Below are 22,483 nucleotides of genomic sequence, written 5' to 3' on the forward strand. Positions count from 1 at the left end.
ACGTCTCTGAACCTCGGTTTCCTAATCTGTAAAATGAGGACGTGTGTTTTGGAAATGGTAGCTCAGAGAAAAGTCATTTTTTCTTGTCCTAACCCAGGGTTTCTCCACCTCAGCAGTACTGACATTTCGGACCAGACTGAAACGTTGTTGTGGGGCCCTGTCCTGTGTGTTTCAAGATGTTTAACAGTGTACCTGGTCTCTCCCCACCTCTACCCTCTGTCAATCTGGAGAGACGCCAGTGACACCTTTCCCACAGACATGAGGCTGAAAAAGCTCCAGACATTGCCAGCTGTCCCCTGGGAGGCAAACCCGCCACAGCTGAGAACCAGTGCCTCAACCCGATGGTTCATCCAAAAAGGATTTGAAAGGAGTGTAGTGGCCCCGCTTCATGGAGGTGACTCAGAAAACTGGGGAAGAGGAGCTTCCAGCTGCCAGTGAGCCGCCGAAGTCCTAATTAAATGGAATATTAAAAGAGGGCCACAAGGGGCAACCGAAGAGGGTAAGAGGCCGAACGTCCGGCTTCCGAAAATGAAAGAGGCCCACACTATCAGCACTTGCACTGCTTCGCTGACTCCTAAACTGAGTAATTTCCAGAGAAGCGGAGAGCCGGACGCGGTGGGCAACGCCGCAGGGAACCAGCCCGGGTGCGGCCTCGCCCCGCCGGGAGGCGGAGTCCCCGCGGGGGCGGTCCTCGCCGCGCCCCACGTGCGGGAGCCCGCCGCAGGCCCCGCCCCGGCCCGCCCCTCGCCCCCCGCCCCCGGAGCGCCTCCGCCCGCCTGCGCGCGGCCCTGCGTAAGCGGCCCGGGGTGGGGCGGAGGCGTTGGCGCTGCCACGTCCTGGTCGCGGCTCGCGTAGCGGCGGCCGCGACGGCAACCGTGGCTCGGGAGGTAGCGGAGGAGGTGGGGCTGGCGCTGAAGCCGGATCCGGATCTGGTACTGTGTACCGGGGTGGGTGAGAGTCCGACGGGCCTGGAGAGGAACGTCGACCGCGAGGCCTCCACGGGTGAGGGAGGCTGGGGGCCGGGGAGCGAGAGCGGGGCGCGCCGGGTGTCCTGGGGACCGTCGCGGTCCTGCCTGCACATTTATCAAACAGGTGTGACTGTGACTGCTGCCCCCGGGCGAGGCGGGCTAGGCCCGGGTGGGAGGTCTCTGTTCCGGGAGCCGCGCATTTAGCTTGGCCAGGTGGGTGCACATGTGGTTGTAGAGCGCGGTTCCGAGCAAGTTGAGCGGACACGCGCCTGGAGCAGAGAGAGGTTGGGGATGGGGCCAGTGGTCCAGTCGTACAGGGCTGCGGGAGCAGGGACTGGGGTCGAAACTAACTCTTCGCTCAGCAGGCTTTAGCGTGGAGGATCGAGACAGTTGCTCAGTCTCTGCTGCCATCGGTTTGGAACAGGCACAAATGCCCCGACCCCCCTTTTACCCGTTCCTTTCCGAGGTGCACCCCACGGCGGTCGGGAGCCGCATGAGGACATGCTCCTGCTCCGAAGATCACATCCTGCACTGACTAATTGGGGCTTTCACTGCAGGAAGGAGGGACATCCTTTGTCTCTTTTCCCGGGGCTTGTACCCCTAGACACTATGATTTCCTTTATAAGAGGAGCTGATGTTTATGTAAGCCGAACTCTTAAAATTTCGTACAAAAGTGAAATGGGCGATTATGGAATTAGTTTTGTTAGGTTATACACTCATGAACCAATCTTAGAATGGATCTCAAGAAATCATTTAGATCAGTTCTATTTAGGCAGAATTCGCTGACATTTTTTAGAATCAGAGCTACCTGTCTGGTGCGATGATGTAAAGATTGGTGTCCGTTGAGTATGGTACTTTAGAGCTCAAGATGGGAAAACAAGATAGGATTCTAGTCCCAATTCACTCATTGCTGTGTTACCTTGGGGCTCCATATGCTCCAGTTTCCTAATCGGTAGTCTGGGAATAATGCCAGATTATACGGATCAAATGATCAGAAAATACTTTTTAAAATTCTCAAGTATAATTGCCTAGTTTAATAAATATGGCCAGGCCTGTTAAATCCGCAAATAAAGTGTTCTTTAGATTAAAAAATTTGTCAATTACTCAAATTGTCATGAAATGTATGTAGACAAACCCTAAAGTCTCAAACAGCAAACTTTCCCCCGTTCATCATGTACTGAAGTAATGTAGTGATGGCCCAGTGACTCTCAACGTATGTTAAGCAGTTTAGTCTTGGCCTTGGATTATGCTTTTTAAAATTTTCATTCCCAGTGTCTATTATTACTTGTTGCTCTCAGTTGCTTGCTTCTGGCAGCACCTCCTCCCTATTTGTATTTTAGTGTGCTGTAGAAGCTGGGAAACCAAATTGTTGAAATTGTGTCCAAAGAGTAGTCAACTGAATGAAAACCTGATCATCCTAGTAAAAATGAGTTTGGTGTATGGTTTTTGTGATATCACTTGTGGCAATTTGGGAATCTTTCTTCTTTTGGATTTTCTGAAATGTGACCTTCAAGTAAGTCTTATACCATTTGTTATTCATTCACTAGGCACTCTTTGGGCTGTAAGGCATGTATGGGCCTTGTAAATGCGTGCTAACTTGGCAGTTAAATTGAAAAGTTCTGGAGAAATATTTAGGGAGGGTTAGGGTTTATTTTTTATTTTTTTTGAAGATTTTATTTATTTGACAGAGCAGAAGGGGGAACGGGAGAGGGAGAAGCAGACTCCCACCTGAGCAGGGCTCCTTGCAGGGCTTGATCCCAGGACCCTGGTATCATGACCTGAGCCAGGTGACCCTAGGGTTTACTTTTTAAAATCAGTCACCCCAGTGATAATGATACTTAGCCTCAAACAATTGCAATTCTATTTACTGAAATTTCCTGGTTTTGCAGTACCGTGGGCACCTTAAGATGCTAAAATACTCTTTTGTAAACCAAATTTATTTCATTCCTTTCTAAAATCTTTTGAAATTTGGTATCAAATCACATCCTATTTTAACTTTCTCAGCATATTGGGCACCAGCAGAATTTTACTTAATGGGGATGGAGTAAGATAAAGGAAAGTAACTTTAGGTATGGCTTTGTTTTGTAAAATAGGTCATAAAAACATTTTGATTTTAATTTCTGATTGCCTGGTTAATGGATTTTTATTTCTATTCAGAATGCTTTGTTTTCTGTATTTTGACATATCTCATACTCTTTATTTTCCAAATACAGTTTATAAGTGTTGCTTTTATCTAAATTTTTAACTTGTATAATGAAGTAGGGAATTCATCTTCACTAGTGCATCTTCAGTACTAAGAGGATAGAATCTGTAGCCACGCAGGAGAATGACTGCATAATGTGGTAACCCGTGCAAAACGCAAATGGAGGGCTCTATGTTGAAAAATTAAGAATTTCAGAACAGTGGCAGCAGAAAGTAGAACCAGGTGCGGGGCCTTGGGCAACTGCACAGGTCCAGTGCCCTTGAAGCTGGCTGTCTTGCCTGGTTTTGAATCCTAACTCTTCCTTATTGGCTGGCTCTGTTACCTTGAGCAAATTACTGTGCCTGCTTCCTGGTCTGTAAAATGGGGATAATAATGACAGACCTTTCATTGTATTTTTATGAGTTAACAAATACAAAGCACTCCATAAATTTTAGCCACTATTATTTTTTTGATCATTCATGGAATAGGACCATCTGATTAAAGAAAAGCATAGGAAAATAGTAGTATTTACTGTTGAAAATTCATTAGTTAAAGGCTTCGTAATCCTAATTCTCCTGTGTACCTCCTCTCCCCTTTCTGTCTTGGAAATTATTAACTGTATTTTGTGTTCTCTAGGCTATATTCTGTTGTAAACTTGGGCGTCTTTAAAGGAAAAAGTAATCTAGTTAACTTTAAATTGTTCTAATGTTCATCTAAATTCCCTTTTGAGCTTTCTTTAAATTTCATGGTTACAACTGTATGTTAAATAAAATGATCATCAAACTGTTTAAATAGTGTGTTTCCCTGAGGAACTAAATTTTTAACTCTCTGGCTTCTGTATTTAATATATACGTTTTACTTTGTTAATAAATATTTAGCCTGTTTGTTTGCATATCCAAAAAACAGTGTTGTTATAATGATGTTACTCATCTCATCTTTGAGATGAGTGTAAACCCAAAAGCCTCAGGGATCCAGTTATCAGGGACAGACAGTAAAATGCATGCATTAAAATTAACCTATAAAAAAATCTGTTTCAAGTGGACTGTAAGCTGGTTAAATCTGATATGTTTGTTAATCATTACAATTTATTTCCTTATTAGTCTTAGAACCAGGGATAGTGTTTATGGCATAACATATTTGAGTCCTTTTTGAGGGGGGAAAAAAAGCCCTTTGGTATTCTACATAATAAACTATGATTTTTTTTTTAATTTTTTCTTTCCTATCCAAGAAAGTTTCAGTTTAACATAAAGATATAGATAACTTGTCATCCTTTTTGCGGCCCCTGTACCCAGCACAGTGCCTGACTCATGAATTAATTTAATGATGAAAAATATTAACAAAAATTTATAAACATGAATTTTTAATTATTGCTAACTAAAATATGAGCACTTGGCAGTGTGCCAGGCACTGTTAAGTGCTGTATATAATAATTCATTTCATCTTTCTAATAATTTCATCTCCATTTTACAAATGAGGAAACAGATTGTCAGAGTTGACATTAGCCACAATCACATTTGACATTTGAACACCAGCTTTGACTCCAGAGCTCATGCTCTTTTCTGTCTTAGGTTTAAATCCTGGCTCCACTAATTTTGTGATCTTGGGCAGGTTACTTACCATGTGTTGCCTGCATTTCCTCATCTCTTAAAATAGAGCTAATAATCATCCCTATCCTATGAGATTGTTGAAGTAAATGAATTAGTAATGTGTAAGGTTCTTTGAACAATGCCTGATCCATCATAAGTGCTAAACAAATTTTAACTTCTGTTACTACATCACGCTACCGTCCCAAAGCCTCTACTACAGTGCAGCATTACCTATAGGGTTGTGTCCTATAGGGTTGTGTCAGGTTCCACAGGCAGGAGTTGAATTGACCTTTAAGGAAACGTTAAGGATTGCCCTTAAGCATATTGTGACTTAGGAAATAGGGAACATAATGGGGGTGGGGTTATAGGGAAAACCGTTGTCATTAAATGGACTTTAATTTTTCCTATTTGTTTCATTGTTTTATGGTAATGTTATGGATATATATCTTTAAATTCTTTGTTTCAAAGAAGCGCTAGAAGCAGGTATCAAATAGAATAGTTTCTTTAACTGGGTAAAGAGATAGAAATGGATGTTAGGGGGGGTTGCTTTACAGTCTCGTAACAGTTGTTAGTTAGGAAGACCCTGTTCTAGCAAGTCTGTTCCACAGACATGCCGCTGCTCCCATTTTTATGCTTTATTCTATCCTTACATTTGTTATTTAGTCTGTTTTATTAGACTACACCTAGTAAGTAAGAATCTGCCCATTTCTGAATGTTCAAAAAAGAGGACAGTACCATAAATGACCCTTTTATTATAGTATGAAAAACACTGGCTATTCTTAAGCTGCCTAAATGCAGCTGAGAAACTTACATTATAGATTTTTAGAAAATCTGGTGTGGAAATAAAATCCAACAGATACCTTTAATACAAATCTGTCATAGCTAAGACCAAATATTACAATGAACGTGGAGAGTAAGTAATCTAAGCCAGTTAATCAATTATCTTCTTTTCATGGTTCATATAAACAAGTAACATACCCAGTAAGTCTTAGTGGTAAGACCACCAACAAATAATTTTGGAGCCCAATAATAAAACCCAATAATGAAAAAAAAAGTAAAAGCTCATGTTAAGTCAGCTATTCACAGTGCTATGCTAGCACCAACCCATAGGAAAAATGTTTTACTTTTAAGATTTTATTCATTTATTTATTTTGGAGCACGCACGTCCGTGTGGGGACGGTCTGAGAGACAGAATCTCCAGCAGATTCCGCCCGGCACAGAGCCCAGCACTAGCTCGATCTCACGACCCTTGAGATCATGACCCAAGCAGAAGCCAAGAGTTGGTCGCTCAACCACTGAGCCACCCAGGTGCCCCAAGAAAAATGTTTCTAAAATACTTGCTGGAAATATGGTTTTTAGTTTAAAACTTACAAAGTCAGTCACTTGTTTACTATCTGATGTTCACTGTGAGTTTTCTATTTATCTGTGGTTGTGGCATTTATGTTAGATTCAGGATAGAATGAATTATCTTGCATATGTGTTAATTTTTATTAAGTAATAAAATTTCTCGCTGATCCTAATTCCATATTAAAATGCCTTACCATTTAAAATTGTATTTTAGACCTTACTGCAAAGATGAAACCTGATGAAACTCCTATGTTTGACCCAAGTCTACTCAAAGAAGTGGACTGGAGCCAGAACACAGCTACCTTTTCTCCAGCCATTTCCCCAACACATCCTGGAGAAGGTTTGGTTTTGAGGCCCCTTTGTACTGCTGACTTAAATAGAGGTAGGGACTCAGTTTATAAATCCTGGTTAGAATTACACAGTTGGTCCTTGACAACATGGGGGTTAGGGGCACTGACTGACCCCTGTGCATTGAAAATCTGTGTATAAACTTTGATTCGCCAAACACTTGATAGCTTACTGTTGACTGGAAGCCTTGCCAATAACAGAAATAGTTGATTAACATGTTGTATGTGTTATATACTGTATTCTTAAAGTAAGCTAGAGAAAAGAGAATGTTACTAAAATCATAAGGAAGAGAACCTTTATTAACAGTACTGTAATGTATTTATTGAAAAAAAAAAGTGGACCCATATAGTTCAATCCTGTGTTATTCAAGGGTCAACTGTAATTGGCATTCTATTTTCTCCAGAAACATGATGGTGCTGATAATTTTAAAAAATAATGTTTGACTTTTGAATTATTTTTTGTACTTAATTATTTTAAAAGATTTTATTTATTTTGAAGTAAGCTCTACACCCAATATGGAGCTCGAACTCATGACCCCGATATCAAGTCGCATGCTCCACCAACTGAGCTAGCCAGGTGCCCCTTTGTACTTAATTTTAAAGTGAGACAATTCTAATACACACACACACACACACACACACACACACACACACACACACACGTGCCCCTTTGTACTTAATTTTAAAGTGAGACAATTCTAATACACACACACACACCCACACACACACACACCCACCCACCCACCCACCCACCCACCCACACACCATCATGGCTAAGACCAGGTATTACTGTGAAATATTTCAAATGACTTAAGTACAACAGTACTCCTTCCTAATTAAGAATCCAAAAAGACTTTTCATAAGGGTAAAATTATCATCTATAATGGCACATAAGGAAAAATCTTCTCTAAGAAGCTGGATGGGGAATGAGGGTAGAGATAATATGCCTTGGATAAGTTGCAAAGGTTTTGTTTACATATTTCTTTTTTTAATGTCTAAATTCTCCAGATGATTTCTTTAATACAAAATCAGCTTTTTCATTTTTGTAATAAAAAAAATACCTTTTTCATTTTCTTTTTGGTAGGAAATCTAAAGAAACTAATTTAGGCCAAACTATTCAGTGTGTAAGAATTAAGATTCTTAAAGTTCTAAAATGTTCACATTAATTTAACATTAATGAAATTAATCAGGAATCTTTAAAAATTAGTCTCAACAATATTATATATATTTTTAAAAAATTACCATATTTGGCCATAATAATCTTGCACCAAAGCATGTATTTGGGAAAATTTGGCATTCCCTGCATCAAACTGAATGCAAGTTACATACTTGCTGGTTTTATAAATCTTGAATCATTAAGATCTACACTATTCCAAAAATCTCATGTAGGCAAAAACATTGGTAGAACCTATTGTTTTATGTAGTGATTATAGAAAGAACAGGTTTCAGTTTAATCTTTTTAAATAATAAAATTAATTTTAAAATGATTACAGAAAGTTTTTGAAAACAAGTGTCCATAACCCCACCAGCTTCACACATTGCTTTTTTGATAGATCTTTTATTTGGTCTTCTCATAATTTGAAATCTGTTTTTCAAAACTAGGTTTTTTTAAGGTACTAGGTCAACTGACAGAGACTGGAGTTGTCAACCCTGAACAATTTATGAGTAAGTACTACAGCCTCTTTTCCTGAATGAAAAATAAAGGGAAACAGATTTTTCATTTGGAGCTATGTTCAGTGTCTCCTTGTGTTTTTTGTTCAAATAGCTGGAAATTATTCATACACTTAGCTATTATTTAAATGTTTAATGTGGCTAACGTCTTCTAGAATCCAAGTGTAGTAATTATCATGTTTTACAAAATACCTGACTTTCAGATAATTACTGTAGCTAGGTGGCAGTTCTAGATTGTTTTATATTGTAGTATTTTTCATGTGGTTAGGTTATTCATGGAAATTTCATCACCAAATAAAAAAGGGTAAGAAATTATGTTCTAAATTTGTTTATATTGAATTTTAAGATCAACGGTATCTTCGAATTTATAGTTCACCCCCCCCTTTTTTATACATATGAGAGAATGGAAGTCCAGAGAGGTCAAATGACTTAAGATCACAAGTAGTTATTAGTAAGGAAAAGACTAGAACCTTCCTGATTCCATCCAGTGCTCTAACACTATCCTCCTGTTTTCTATAATTTCTTCATTTCCTTCACTAGGTAATTTTGTTTTGTACTCTATCTGACCCTCCCCCAAGATGAAGATCACCATTTTCTGATTCTCATTGTTTTCCTTCATTGAATTTCTTTCTTTCCCCTCCAGAACCCTATCTAGAACAAGACTATGGAAATAAACAATATGTGAGAAAATTAGGCTCAGTTTTATTCCTGAATTCGTTTGCATGCATATCAGATTAGATGAGAAACCCATTATTTTGGCAATTTAAGTACTAAAAATCAATTTGAGAGGAAAGTATTCCATCTTTGCTCCTATTCTATGTGACTTTGGGATGATTACTTAGAAATGGGGACATTTTTCACCTACTTCACAAGGTGCTTTCAAAACAGGCAAAACTGAGGACTCTGTTTCTTAAAAAGCAAGTCATGGAGTCATTAAACACTTCAGGTCACAAAGGGAAAACTGAAAACTTTGTCAAAATATTTTGAAGCCAGAAGATTAAAAATTACAGAATGGAGCCATGTAAACATTCTTACTAAAATCTGCAGTTTTGTTCTATTCAAATATCAAGTGTAAATGTTAAAGAAATTGACTTTAATGAAGATATTAAAATTCATTAGTCACAGAAGTGGCAACATCTACAATTTGTATTATAAGTGCTGTTCATCTGTAATAGCTTTTGTACTTTGCTAGCAGACTTTTAAAATGTATAGACCATATTTCCGTTGATAATGATTGGTGATGTTTTAATCACTTGGTCATTAATATTAATTATTAATATTTTACATTTAATATTAATATTTAATGATTTTTTTCTTAAATCACCATGATGAAATAGCTTTAAATATTCAATAATGAAATAAGCTAATCCTAGTATTTTTATGGCACCTACTAAAGTTTAATGTCTACCACATAACACTTTTCCAATTAATACACAGAATCTTTTGAGCACATGAAGAAATCTGGAGACTATTATGTTACAGTTGTGGAAGATGTGACCTTAGGACAAATTGTTGCCACGGCAACTCTGATAATAGAACATAAATTCATCCATTCCTGTGCTAAGGTATGTGTTCACATTAATGCTTATGAGTAAAATAGGTGTTTTCTAGCAAAACCGACTTTGAGTTTCCATTAGACAAATCTATTTTCTCACTGCATTTTATTGTAAAATGAGAGCTGTATTGCCCTGAAAAAAGTTCTTAGAAATCATCAGTAACATTTTCCCATTGTTTTCTGGAAGTTAGGAGGAAGAAAATGTATTAATAATCTGAACTGTTCGCTAAAAATTTTTCTGTAAGGTGTCAGATTTGGTATAATCCTAGAGAAACCAAGTCAGCATCATAAAATTTGGCAGTAATGATTAGAATACCTGATGCTATTTTTTTTTAAACAATACTTTGTATATAGGTCAACACAAATTCTCATCAATTTCCGAGGAGTTAAAGGGTTCAGAATATAATTGACCTTGAACAACCTGGGAGTTAAGGACAGACACCCCCCCCCCCCTTCCTACAGTCAAAAATCTGCATGTAACTTGACTCCCGAGACTACTAATAGCCTACTGTTTACTGGAAGTGTTACCAACAACATAAACAGTTGATTAACACATATTTTGTATGTTATGTATATTGTATATGGCATTTTTATAATAAAGCTAGAGAAAATGTTATAAAACATAAGGAAAATATACTTACAGTATTATATTTATCAAAAATATCTGCATAAAGTGGACCTGTGCAGTTCAAACCCATGTTGTTCGAGGGTCAACTGTATTCTCTAATTGTGACATTTTACTGCCCCTTCACTACTTGTGACTCACATGAGAACATAGGTAATCCAGTGAAAATAAGATAGGAACACTTGGAATGTATTCTGTGAAGTATGAATTTTGGTGGGGTTTCTTTACTAGAAATTAATAAATTGTATTTGGATGTTTGAAATTGCTATTAAGCAAGGAGTAAGGTGATGTAGTATGAATATGCCAAGATTACATTTTGGTGATGTGGGTTCTGAAATCTGCTTTAAAACAACAGTGGGGTGCGAAGATTTAGGATATAGACAAAACACGATTAGGTCATAAGTTGATTCATTATATTATTTCCTCCATAGTAAGTAAAAAAGGCTTGCATTTTGGTTTTTGAAGTTCGTTTACAAAACATTTATCAGTGAATTATGTCACTTGTTGATTTAGCTAAAAACGAAACTACATGCCTAGTTCTTTAAACATTGTAAATATTTTCAGAGAGGAAGAGTAGAAGATGTTGTTGTTAGTGATGAATGCAGAGGGAAGCAGCTTGGCAAACTGTAAGTAGGCAGAAACAAGGTATCCCTGGTTAGATACTTTTCCTGTTTCGCGTAATAGTTTCTTCCTGAGATATTTGTTAAAAGATGTTTTCCTGTTTGAAGTTCTTTTTGGGTGTCATTAATTAGGCTGACTCTGTAGCTTAAACTAAATTCAATGAAGAAACAAATTGTTTTATATGTTTTATCATGAGGTTTAGAAATTGGAAGTATACGGTTTTATAGACTGTAACATTTTTATTAACTTCCACTTTTAATAACAGTATTCTCCTACTAGTAGGAAACAAACTTTGGCTAAGTCAAGTGATTAACCCGTTTCCCAGTCATATTTAAAAACAAAGGAAATGTTCTTTTTTTTGAAACATACACTAAAATAGCTTTTCCTGTATAATCCTCTATGCATTTATAAGCTAGAACTTGCTTCTTAATACCATCTCTTCTGAGTTTTAAGGAATTCACTCAAATATTAAGTACCTGCTCTGTGCCAGATATTATTCAAGGTATTTGGGATACATCAGTGAACAAAACAGACCAGCTTTTAGTATTCTAGTTCACTTAATTTTGTCATATCTTTTATAATTTAATAACTTCAGCCAAGATGTTCTGTCTTCAAAATGATCCAACTTTTCAGTCTATGCAAACATGAGAAAACCCTCTGGGCAAATTTTTATAGATTTTTTCTAGTTTTTTTTCTCCCTAAGGCAGTTAGAATCACATTTTTTTTAAAAGATTTTATTTATTTATTTGAGAGAGAATGAGAGAGAGAGAGAGCACAAGAGAGGGAAGAGGGTCAGAGGGAGAAGCAGACTCCCTGCTGAGCAGGGAGCCCGATGCGGAACTCGATCCCGGGACTCCAGGATCATGACCTGAGCTGAAGGCAGTCGCTTAACCAACTGAGCCACCCAGGCGCCCATTTTTTTTTTTTAAGATTTTATTTGATAGAGAGAGCAGGAGGGGCAGAAGGAGGAGGAGACTCCCCGCTGAGCAGGGAACCCAAAGCGGGACTCCATCCCAGGACCCTGAGATCATGACCTGTGCTGAAGGCAGACGCTTACCACACTGAACCACCCAAGCACCCCTAGAATCACATTCTTATACTGGGTTTGGATTCTTTAAGGATTTGAAAAATGTATCCTTTTTTACTTTGTTTCTATTTCATATTAATTAGAGCAATCCAGAGTTAATCTGATATATGCTTTCACAAATATTAGCTTTAAAATGATAAAGAACAAAGCTATTATTTACTCATTTCATGTGGGAATGCTGACTGTTCCTAAGTAGTTTGAATAGATTTAGGAAAAAAATTTAAAAGTTTGGCCATATTTTTTAAAAGATTGACACTCTTTAATGTTAACATTAATATTAAACCTATTTTTAAAGAGGATTTAGGGTGAATTTAGTATTGTCCTATTTATTAATGCACTAGTGATTACTAGATAAAGTATATTTCTAAACAGTAAAATGCTTTGGGTGAATTAAATGCTTTTCCACTCACAATTTGAATATTTAAATGAATACAGTGAGAAAGGTCATGTTCTAAACCTGTTCCTAATATAAATTTGATGTTATTTATGTAATTTTGATTCATTCATATTAAGTTACTCAAATGCATTTTTATTAACAAATGCTCTATGCTCCCCCCCCTTCTGAATTTCAGGTTATTATCAACCCTTACTTTGCTAAGCAAGAAACTGAACTGTTATAAGATTACCCTTGAATGTCTACCACAAAATGTTGGTTTCTATAAAAAGTTTGGATATACAGTATCTGAAGAAAACTACATGTGTCGGAGGTTTCTAAAGTAAAAATATTTTAAGAAAGACATTTGTCAAAAGAGCTAATGCAACAAGGCGATACTCTTCCTAGAGTTAAAATACTTTGTTGCTGCAACCCAGTGACCTCCATAAATACTGGATTGAAAAAAAAATTGTAATACAATAAATATAATGACATTTAGAAGATTACTTTGGGCTGGTGGGACATGCTGTGAGTTTAGATTACAAATGAGTATTATAAAGGGGATGATTTTTAACCAAAGGAATATATTTTTAACTTGAATCTTTTCTTGCATCGTATTTTTCTAAAGTTTGGCTTCATTTCTTTGTATTTAGAGTATAGGTAGTGAGGAGTTACGTGTCTGCTATCTGTACTACGTGGTAAAAAAAAAACATACCATGAATAAGGCTGTTATCACATTCATAAAATGAATATTTTGTTTCAAAGAAACACCAAAAACCACTTAGGAGTGTATCCTTTTTCCACATATCATGTGAAATTGGATAAGATGTAACTAAATGTAGTCCAGTCCAACATTTGTTGATCCTAATTTTATATTGGTAAACAACCTGGTCAGCCTTTTAAAGTAGAAATGAAAATTATAAAATGTGACGAGATTCAAAGTAAAGCAATCTAAGTGCACATCCAGAAGTTTATATAATTCTTATGCAGATAAGGTACCACCTTATATGTGAAATATAATTATTCATTTGTTTAAAATACCTAAGAGCAAATATAAGGTACTTTTTAACAGTCAATTAACAAATCTTGGTACATTACGTATTTCTGATTTCTCATCATCGATGTCTGAAGCCTTTCTTCTGAGTAACATTTTTATGAAAAATGACAAAACTGAGTGGAATATTTAAATATGTATCATACTGCATTTGTTACATCCTTAAAATGCTGATGGAAGCTTTTCTATTTACTGTGATTGTCATGGTACTATTATTCTGGTCACTATCTTGTTTTGATTTTATTTATTTTAATTATTTTTTAAGTTGAAGAATTCAATATTTTATTAATCGTTCTAATCTTTTGCATTCCATGTTACATTAAACCTGTTAATACGATGAAGTCTTTTGTTAGCATTCTAATGTCTTTGTTTTTCTTGAGTTCTCAACTGAACTATTAGATCACATCCTTGTTCATAACATTTCAGTTTTGTGTACGCTTTGTAAAATTAACTGGAAAGATAAAGACCAACCACTTTTTATCCCTCTGATTCACACCTACCTCAACTGGATTTAGTTAGGATTTCTCTCCTTCCCGTAAGCTAAAGTTGGCTTTCTAAAACAACAAAAAGCCTTCACCAGTAGAGGGTGCACTACTTAACCGGCTAACGACCTATGCATATGAAGTGATCTGTCTCTAGTGAAAGCAACAAACTGCTTTTGGCCTTTTCAGCCAGTTTTGCCATTTCAGGAGTCCTACAACCTTAGCATGACAGTAGCTTTATTAGATACATTCTAGTGATTAAAACCCATGATAAAAAGAATAAGCGTAACAGAAAGCAAAATTAAATGCTTTATCTTTCTCATTTCTGAACAATTTGAAGTAAAACTGTCTACAAGGTTAGTATTTCAATAAATCCCTTTAGTGTCCTTAAGGTCTTCTCTTAAATCCTTCCTACAGGAAATAGAGTTATAAAGTACAGTAATAAAAATTGTGTCATTGAGCAAAATGGTGATCTATATTTAGCTTTAGCCAGAAATTTTCTAAGCCATATTGAGTAAACTTGAGTACAGAAAAAGCTGCATAAAACATTTCATAATATATAAACTATATATTCACATTTTAAAGCATTGTTTTTGAAAAGGTAGAATGAAGTGACAGCTGTGATTTTTATCATGCCTCACATATTTTGTATATTTATATTTCCCAGACTCTAAGATGCACATATTTTTACACTAACATTTTAGAAATCAGGATGCATTTTATGATCAGTGGCTTGCCAGTTTATTCAACAATATTTTGCCTTTTAGTGGTATGTAAAATAACAGTGCAGTGATAGCATCTTGGATTTGATGAAAAATAGTATGTAGGTAGGCTGACAGGGAAGATGATACTGTGAAAGCAAGAAGTATTTTTTTTTAATGGGCTTCTTAGAAGCTGCTCTGTGGGTGACCTATATACCCTTTCCTTCAGACATGAATTCCCTCACTTCCAACTCCAAATCTGTTCAACTAATCCTCAGAAATATTCTCGAGCTAAAATTCAGGTCTTGCCTGGACGACTGATCATAGTGTGTGTGTGTGTGTGTGAGTGTGTGTGACCACAAAGTTTTGGAAGATACTCTTAGTGCTTCTCAACATCCAATGTTCATTCATCCTTCTTAATCTGAGGTAGTAAAACTGGGTTACTTTTATCTGAAAGACAGTAATCCAAAGTAAAGTTCTGAGGCATAAGCAGTATAAATGAGCATTTCAATCTTTTTGAGGTATAATGGCACAACAGTTTTAATACAACCACCAGTCTTCACAAAATAATTTTAATACTTTGTGCCTGGGCTAGCAGCATCTTGCACTGTGACATTCCTATACATACATGAGCATTTTATCCAAGTACAAATGTTAAAAGCAGAGTAACTTAAGCAATTGCCTATACAAAGGTAAATAGACATTGTAGGTTATTTTTCTTGAATCATTTTGCTGCATAGTAAATTGCAATTACATGTCAGTATAATGTTACTGATCTATAGAATACACTTTGAACTGTGAGGTATGGCAACTCCCTATGAGAGAGCTAACATGTAAACCTGAATATTTTGATTTTTTTTTTTTTTTTAGCTGCCATGGATGGGTAAGACAAAAAAAAATCCAGCATTCAAAGATCCTAGAAACTTTCTAATCAATAAAAATAAAATCCTTTAGTAATTCTCCGCTATTTCCTATCATTTCCATATTGGAGCATTGTTGAATGGACAAAGATAAAGTAAATACTGAAGTGAAGCTAAGTTTGTTATGGAATTATGGATTAAGCCAGTTATTAAAAAAAAAATCCGCCAGGTAACTGCTCATTTACTTTACATCAAGTTGAGATCCCGATGTGTCTGTGTGTATACACACACACACGATATATATATGAATATATATATGAATCCCAACTTTATAATTCAAGATTGCAGTTAAATACTTCTGATTCACTTGAATTACCATGGTAATAAGACAATTAGAAACCTTATATTTTCTTAAAAAGGACATGCTTAACATTTTCTGACATTACTTCTAAACTCAGATGAAGCACAAACTCCCCCCACAAAACAAATATTCTGCTTTAAAAGTTAAACAGTTGAGAGTTGGTAGCAGAAGCTATCCCGATTTAACATTTCCACCACAGAGACAAATAAAGGTTTAACCGCTGTTTAAGCACCCAATGGATAAGAAAGTAACATGAACTAATTAACTAAAATTAGAAGGTAAGAATACTGCCATTCCAGTTTGAATATTTTCAATATTTGTTTCATACTTTTAAAGTGGGACAGTAAAGCAGTTTTACTGTTTTGCTGCAATTTCAGTTTAAATCCTTGCCCAGATTACTATTTAAAATTGGATGCTATATCACGCATACATTATTCAAATTCAGAAAATAAATCATGATTGGTTAAATGTATTATAGGTAACTATCACAAAACACCCGTAGAAATAAAGGAATTCCAAAAATGGAACCAAACAGAAGAAAGACTAGAAGAACTACCAGAACTGGTTGAATATTAGGTCGAAGAATGGATCCAAGGTAAAACAAACTTGGGGTGTTTGTACATGAAATAAAGAATAAACTTCTTGTTTTGTCCCTATTAGTACTGTACTCAAGAAGATGATAGTCCCTTTTCCTAGTGTTCAAGAGACAGTCTTTAATATACAGTGCTGGGCAGGCACTTTAGTGACAACATAAAAATTACAGTGGTTAGAAAAAGTGGAAAATTACCAGCTTTAAATTAGTAAATGACCAAATCTGTATTTTTGGCCTAACTACTAGAGAGGATATGTGTATTTAAGAAACTAATTTTAAAAATCTTAACTCCCTCATTTTAAAACCTAAATGTACTATAATGAAGATTCTTTTAAGCAGAGTTTCTGCCGAACGAAGAAGCATCATAGATTATTAGATTGCAAGAGAGAGCTCTGCTGACCTATGTAGTGATCCAAATACAGGAAAGCTGTGTTATCTGCCAAGTGGAATTTCTGAACACAATGCAAATCTTGACTCTACTAGAGACTACCACACCAAATGACCTAATCACACAACAGAATACAAGACCACAATGGGATTAATAGGCTGTTTTCAGGGTAGTAAGTAGGTGAAGGGAATCAGAAGAGGAATACCATCTGGGTCAACAGGAATTAACTCAAATTAATAAATCAATTTTAATTTCCACTCTCCTGTTATGCTGGATAAAAAAAAAGCACTTAACTGTATTATCTTACACTGCAGGGCAAGAAAGCAAAGAAGTAACTTGGTGTAATGGGTTATCCTGCATAGTACCTACTGGTACCAAGGGAACGTATGGAAATCATTCCATCAGTAAAGCACCTCAAGAGAGGACTGAGAAAAAGTGAGATATAAACGAGTTTTGTTTGTGCTACCCTAAATCAACTATAAAAAGTTAAAACACTCCTCTCCTTCCTTGTGGCATACTTAAAATAGCAAAAATGTTTTTCTTAGAATAATCTTTATAAATAAAAATATGGAGAATTAAGGATCCATAAAGTGACTTTGCTAATGCAAATTATGGGGGAAATTTGAATTAACTCAGTGTAAAGAATTAAAACACTAATTTTAAATACAATGAAGTTTCCCACAAACCACTTTCCCCAATAAATGCATCTTCAAAGAAAAGCTGCTGAGCCAGAACAACCTCACAGAATCATTAAGACAACATAAAATGAAGGAGTAAATGTTCCATATTCCAAATTATTTACTGAGGTTTCTTTAAACCTCAGACTGTTTTAACTAATTTATAGTTAAAAAGAAAAAGAAATTACAGAAAAATGTTTAAAACTTTGTACTGTTCGACATATACTAATTTAAAGGTCGTGAGATTTTTAATTTTTTTATTGATGCAAGGCACTTTTCTTTTTTGGACTTCATTTAGAAAAAAATAGTGCTACACTGGTTATTCTACTTAGAACTATTTTGGACAAAGAAAAAATGGGCTAAACAACTCTAAAAAGAACAAACACAACATTTGGCTTTTCAAGAAAAAAGGAAAGTGGCTCAAAAAGTCTAAAACTCCTTGTTTTTAGTATCTGGTATTACCAAGCAAAACATCTTCCTTTTGTTCATTAAACTTTTTTTTCTATAGAATAAACAAATTAGGAAGGTAACAGGATTAGAAGCAATACTTGGATCATGTTAAAGTAAGAAGAGTTAGCTAATGTCATGATTCAAAGATTAATAAGGTATTAAGTTTAAAAAAGTAAAAGGGTAATAAAGCTACTGAATTACACTAAAACAGAAATGTGGCAGATTCCTGCATTTGTTAATGTTTCCATAAGAGGTTCCATCATAAAAGTGAACTGTAAAATTATTTTTAAAATGTAATATATAGAACACAAAATGAATTTTTAGCAAACTTTAGGAAATTCTCGTTATAAATTACCCAGATTTTATAAACAAATCCCCCCTAACTTGCATTTTATTTAAAGTAATAACTTTATATCATACAAATAAATTTCAAGTATGAAAAGTGCATTATTGCAATAATACCTCTTTGCAAGTCCAAAATTCTTGGTTTATAATAAAACTGTAAAATATAAAGAAAAAAAGAAAAGAAAAGAAAAAAGAAGAAAGGAGTAAAACCATCAGTGCCATCTATTGCAGAAGTCCAACATCATCTTAAAATGTTGCTCAACAAGTTGCAGAGAAACACGCCTGGAAGCAACATATAATTTAAAAAAAAAAAAATACGACTTGTGTTTTTACCATTTTATACATTATTATTGTCTCTAGTATTTTCTCCTTCCCAAATAGAAATTCACATCCTCTCTAATGTTGTTTGAGTCAGCCATTCTGTGCAGTCGCCACTTGCATGTTTCCAAAATCTTCTTCTTCTTCATGTGTTCTCTTCAAACTGCCTAAAAATTATTGCACAAATATAACATATAATGGGAACTTAAACTCATTTGTTAGAGTGTTAGAGCTAATAAAACTTCATTTTCATAAAGCGTTACTTATGTATATGCATTATGAGAATTCCATGACTGAATTTTTAGTAAAATGTTACTAATTCTTTTGTTATAAATGACCAAACTTTTATCTTCATAACAAGATACATTTCCCCTCTTGAGAATTAACTATGTCTTAGGTATTACAAATAACAATCACTTTTGAAACAGTATGAAAACAGAATTGTTAAAGAGATTATGGTATAAATGTTTGGTTACCAAGTTTGTTCTTTAGCTACCATAAACCGATGACTTAGAACATAAAATTTAAGAGTTAATTTTATATTTGTGCAATTTTATTTTGTAGATATAATTATCTTTTTGCTTTCATAGACAATGCCAAAAATATTTTTCCACTGAAGCTGTGGTTTTATTACCAAGAAGTCTAGAGCTGGGAGAAAAGATGGTATGCAACAGATAAGGAAGAGATTTTATTTTATCTACTCTTTACATCAGAGTCTGCTAGTACAGAAATTTCTCACACTGAATCAAAGCTATCACTACATGACGAACAGTTATAATCAAAAAATTTGAGTCTCAGTGGAGGAAAACTTTAGGGGAACAATTAAACTGGTAAAGGGTCTGCTGTGTTATCTGCCTAACAATGGCAGAGGCTTTAAGTTATGCCCAAAAGGTTGTGCTAAATCACGGTAATAATGTTAATTTAGAGAGTGGATTCTAACATGAAACTAACGTTTCACTGTAAGATTAATAAGGATATAAATATAGTATCAAGACAATGGAATAAAGCAGAAAATATGCTAGCCATAAAGCTAAATACAGGCTATAGCTGAATTTCATATTAAGTGCTGTACCTAAGAGGTATGAGACATAAATAACTAATGCAAAGCAGAAAGTGAGGAGGTACAAATAAAGTTCTATAGGAGTTTCAAATAACTAGGGATTGGAGGAAGATTAAGTTAATCATTTCTCTTGAACCATAGCATGTAAACTTAAGTTTTTAAGGGTAGAGACACTGAATGTTATGCATTCTTGGTGGAGAAAAGACACAAATGAAACCATTAGTCCAGTTTTCTGGAGTGCTTATATAAAGAGGAGCACTGCGAAATACCAAGATCAGAAACACCTTACTTATACTATGACGCTCTAGGTCTTCTGTAGGAATTAAACCAATGAAGGATTCTGTACAGGAAAAAATACATCAGAACTATCTTTTGTGAAAATAGATCTGGCCACAATTGTTTAGAACAGACCAAGTAAGAGTTTGGATAGGAGGCCAATATGGACCTGAAATAGAATGAGACTCAGTAAAAAAGAAAAGAGACAAACAAGGGTAGCAAGGTCTTAGAAAAGGAAGATAGAAGTTAAAAGATATCTTTTAAGAGCATGCTTGGATCATTAACTTTGAAAATAAGGGAGGAGTACTCTGATATAAGGAAGAAAGGGAGAAGGGATTGAAATACTGATGACAAGAGAAAAATGGGTGGCTCACATTAGTCACCCTACTTAATTTGAAACATGCTTTTATTTATTAACCACCTTTTATTTTTATTAAGATCGCCTGAATATACTTAGAGCCCCTTCTCCAGATCCCTTATTTTACAGCAGTTATACTACTTAAAGACCTAAACTAAACCAAGCAGAAGTTTGATCTTCGAGCTAATATATTCTATTAACCAGGTACAGTGGTGTACACACAGCAGAAACTCAATATAATATACATGTATTCTTTATAAAATTAACTTGCAGTTATCTTGTGTGAAATTCAATAGCCTACCCAAAGTTTTCTAAACAATTTAAATTGTTCAGTATAACTTGTAAAGAGCAAAAGATGCTTTCTACCTTTCATACCATCAACTTTCTCCCCAACCTTCTCCAAGATGACAAAAAACCCTTACCTGTGGGTCCAGAATGAACAGATAATGACCTTTCTATCTGGAGTGGTGACATCATCTGTATTGTTAATTTTGCTAGGTAGATGGCTTCATATTCCTAAAAAATATTTGATTAACATGAACAGACATTTAGATTCTTGGGTACCCAAAAGAGTGATTAATGCGTATATTATCGGTATTCTTAGTTTATACTGAAATATCTGGTGCCATACTGTTGTAAGACAAATGCAAGTGTAGGGGGACCTGGGTTGGGTGGCTCATTCCGTTAAGCGGCTGACTCTTAGTTTCAGTTCAGGTCATGATCTCAGGGTTGTGGGATGGAGCCTGGCGTCCATACAGAGTCTGCCTGTCCCTCTCCTTCCCCCTCTGCCACTCTCCTGACTCTCTCCTTTCTCTCTCAAATAAATATTTTAAAAAAGGAGAAATGCAAGTTAAAAATTCCTATCTCTTAAAAAAAGTAAAATAAAATTCCTATCTCATACTTTCACATTTACTGAAAAGACTATAAATCAAGTCACTTTAACAGCTTGCACTAGGGTATCGTACACTGAACTGCTAGTTAGGCAGTTATCTGTTCTCTGCCGATGGGGTGTTAGCTATATCATCTTTAATTTCCTCTGTTAAAACACACACACACACATCCCCAAAACCCGAAAATGCTCATAAAATAATTTTAAGAATAAAATGAAATAAAATTCAGTGAAGATAAAATGCTATACAGTTGAAAATATTTTAAAAATGAGAGTAATATAAAGCATTTAATGGATTCAAATATATATTTGGTTTTCTAATTCCTTAAAATTAGTAGTCTTCGGGGTGCCTGGGTGGCTCAGTTGTTAAGCATCTGCCTTCCCCTTAGGTCATGATCTCGGGGTCCTGGGATCGAGCCCCGCATCAGGCTCCCTGCTCCACGGAAGCCTGCTTCTGCCTCTCCCACTCCCCCTGCTTGGGTTCCCTCTCTTGCTGTGTCTCTGTCAAATAAATAAATAAAATCTTAAAAAAAAAATTAATAGTCCTCTACTTCCAAAGATGGAAGAATAAAGGCATTCCTACCCCCTCTCCTTTCTGAAAACAAAAAATAGAGAATTCCTTATTTGATGAAAGTAGAAAACATCCATAACCCTGAATAAAAGAAGAATGAAAAGTAAAGAACTGATTACAAATTGGTCAGAATAGTGGTTACCTTTACAAAAGGAGAAAGAGTGTTTGTGGTTAGGAAGGGGTAACACAAGGGCTTTTGGGATCCTGGCATATGTTCAATTTCTTGACCTGATGGTTACATGGATGTTTATTTACATTTTATGCCTTTTCTGTATGTGTATTTCAAAACTTATTTTTAAATGGAACCAGACCAAGGTAGGCATACAAGATGCCTGATTGCAGAAATTAGGCAGAATGAGTATATTTCAAAGTGCTCCAAAAAAAGATGGTGGATCTAAGATAAATCTAACAAGCCCTTGCACAGTATTATAGGAAATACGAGTGGGCTGTGGGGATGAGGTAGGGCGTATTAAGGAAAATGTGAATGCCCACACATGCCGTTTTTGCAAGAAGCAGGGTACGTGTATTTAGCCAAGTATCTGATCTTAGCTAAAAATAAAAACGAAACCAGTAATTCTCAAGCCTGGCTATACCTGAGGATCACCTGAGGAGTTTTAAAATACATATATGCTCAAGTCTCACCCCCAGTGATTGTCATTTAATTGGTTTAGGTTAGGTTCCTCTGGGTGGTTTTAATGTGCATGCTATGTTTATCAATACAAACAAGAAAAACCTGTGA

General features: G+C 35.7%; 2 protein-coding genes across 13 annotated transcripts in view; one reads left to right on the forward strand and one right to left on the reverse strand.

The window, feature by feature from the left end:
- The first annotated feature begins 775 nt into the window (after positions 1 to 775).
- Positions 776 to 13,762, forward strand: GNPNAT1 (glucosamine-phosphate N-acetyltransferase 1). 3 transcript variants are annotated; one of them, XM_027570056.2, is made up of 6 exons: positions 776 to 1,092; positions 6,298 to 6,465; positions 8,033 to 8,095; positions 9,539 to 9,666; positions 10,846 to 10,907; positions 12,562 to 13,762. In XM_027570056.2, the coding sequence occupies exons 2-6, from the start codon at positions 6,312 to 6,314 to the stop codon at positions 12,707 to 12,709; spliced, it is 555 nt and encodes a 184-aa protein (XP_027425857.1). In that variant the 5' UTR covers positions 776 to 1,092; positions 6,298 to 6,311; the 3' UTR covers positions 12,710 to 13,762. The 3 variants fall into 3 exon arrangements, with proteins under 3 accessions (XP_027425857.1, XP_027425856.1, XP_027425858.1); XM_027570055.2 differs by having other exon boundaries at positions 780 to 1,002; XM_027570057.2 differs by having other exon boundaries at positions 1,052 to 1,181.
- A 141-nt stretch (positions 13,763 to 13,903) lies between these two features.
- STYX (serine/threonine/tyrosine interacting protein) overlaps positions 13,904 to 22,483 on the reverse strand; it is a 42,411-nt gene continuing 33,831 nt past the window's right edge. For 3 of the 10 annotated variants that reach the window (XM_027570047.2, XM_027570053.2, XM_027570054.2), the window contains 2 exons: positions 20,707 to 20,800; positions 15,083 to 18,757 (listed from right to left, as the gene is read on the reverse strand). In XM_027570047.2, the coding sequence (XP_027425848.1) occupies positions 18,684 to 18,757; positions 20,707 to 20,800 (168 nt within the window). In that variant the 3' untranslated portion in view covers positions 15,083 to 18,683. Of the gene's footprint in view, positions 15,050 to 15,081; positions 18,758 to 20,706; positions 20,801 to 22,483 lie in introns of those variants that run through there. The other 7 variants (XM_027570052.2, XM_027570048.2, XR_003515685.2 and 4 more) reach the window with 6 other exon arrangements.

The sequence above is a fragment of the Zalophus californianus genome, chromosome 6 (genome assembly GCF_009762305.2).
Source record: "Zalophus californianus isolate mZalCal1 chromosome 6, mZalCal1.pri.v2, whole genome shotgun sequence".
In the NCBI taxonomy this organism is placed as follows: Eukaryota; Metazoa; Chordata; class Mammalia; order Carnivora; family Otariidae; genus Zalophus; species Zalophus californianus.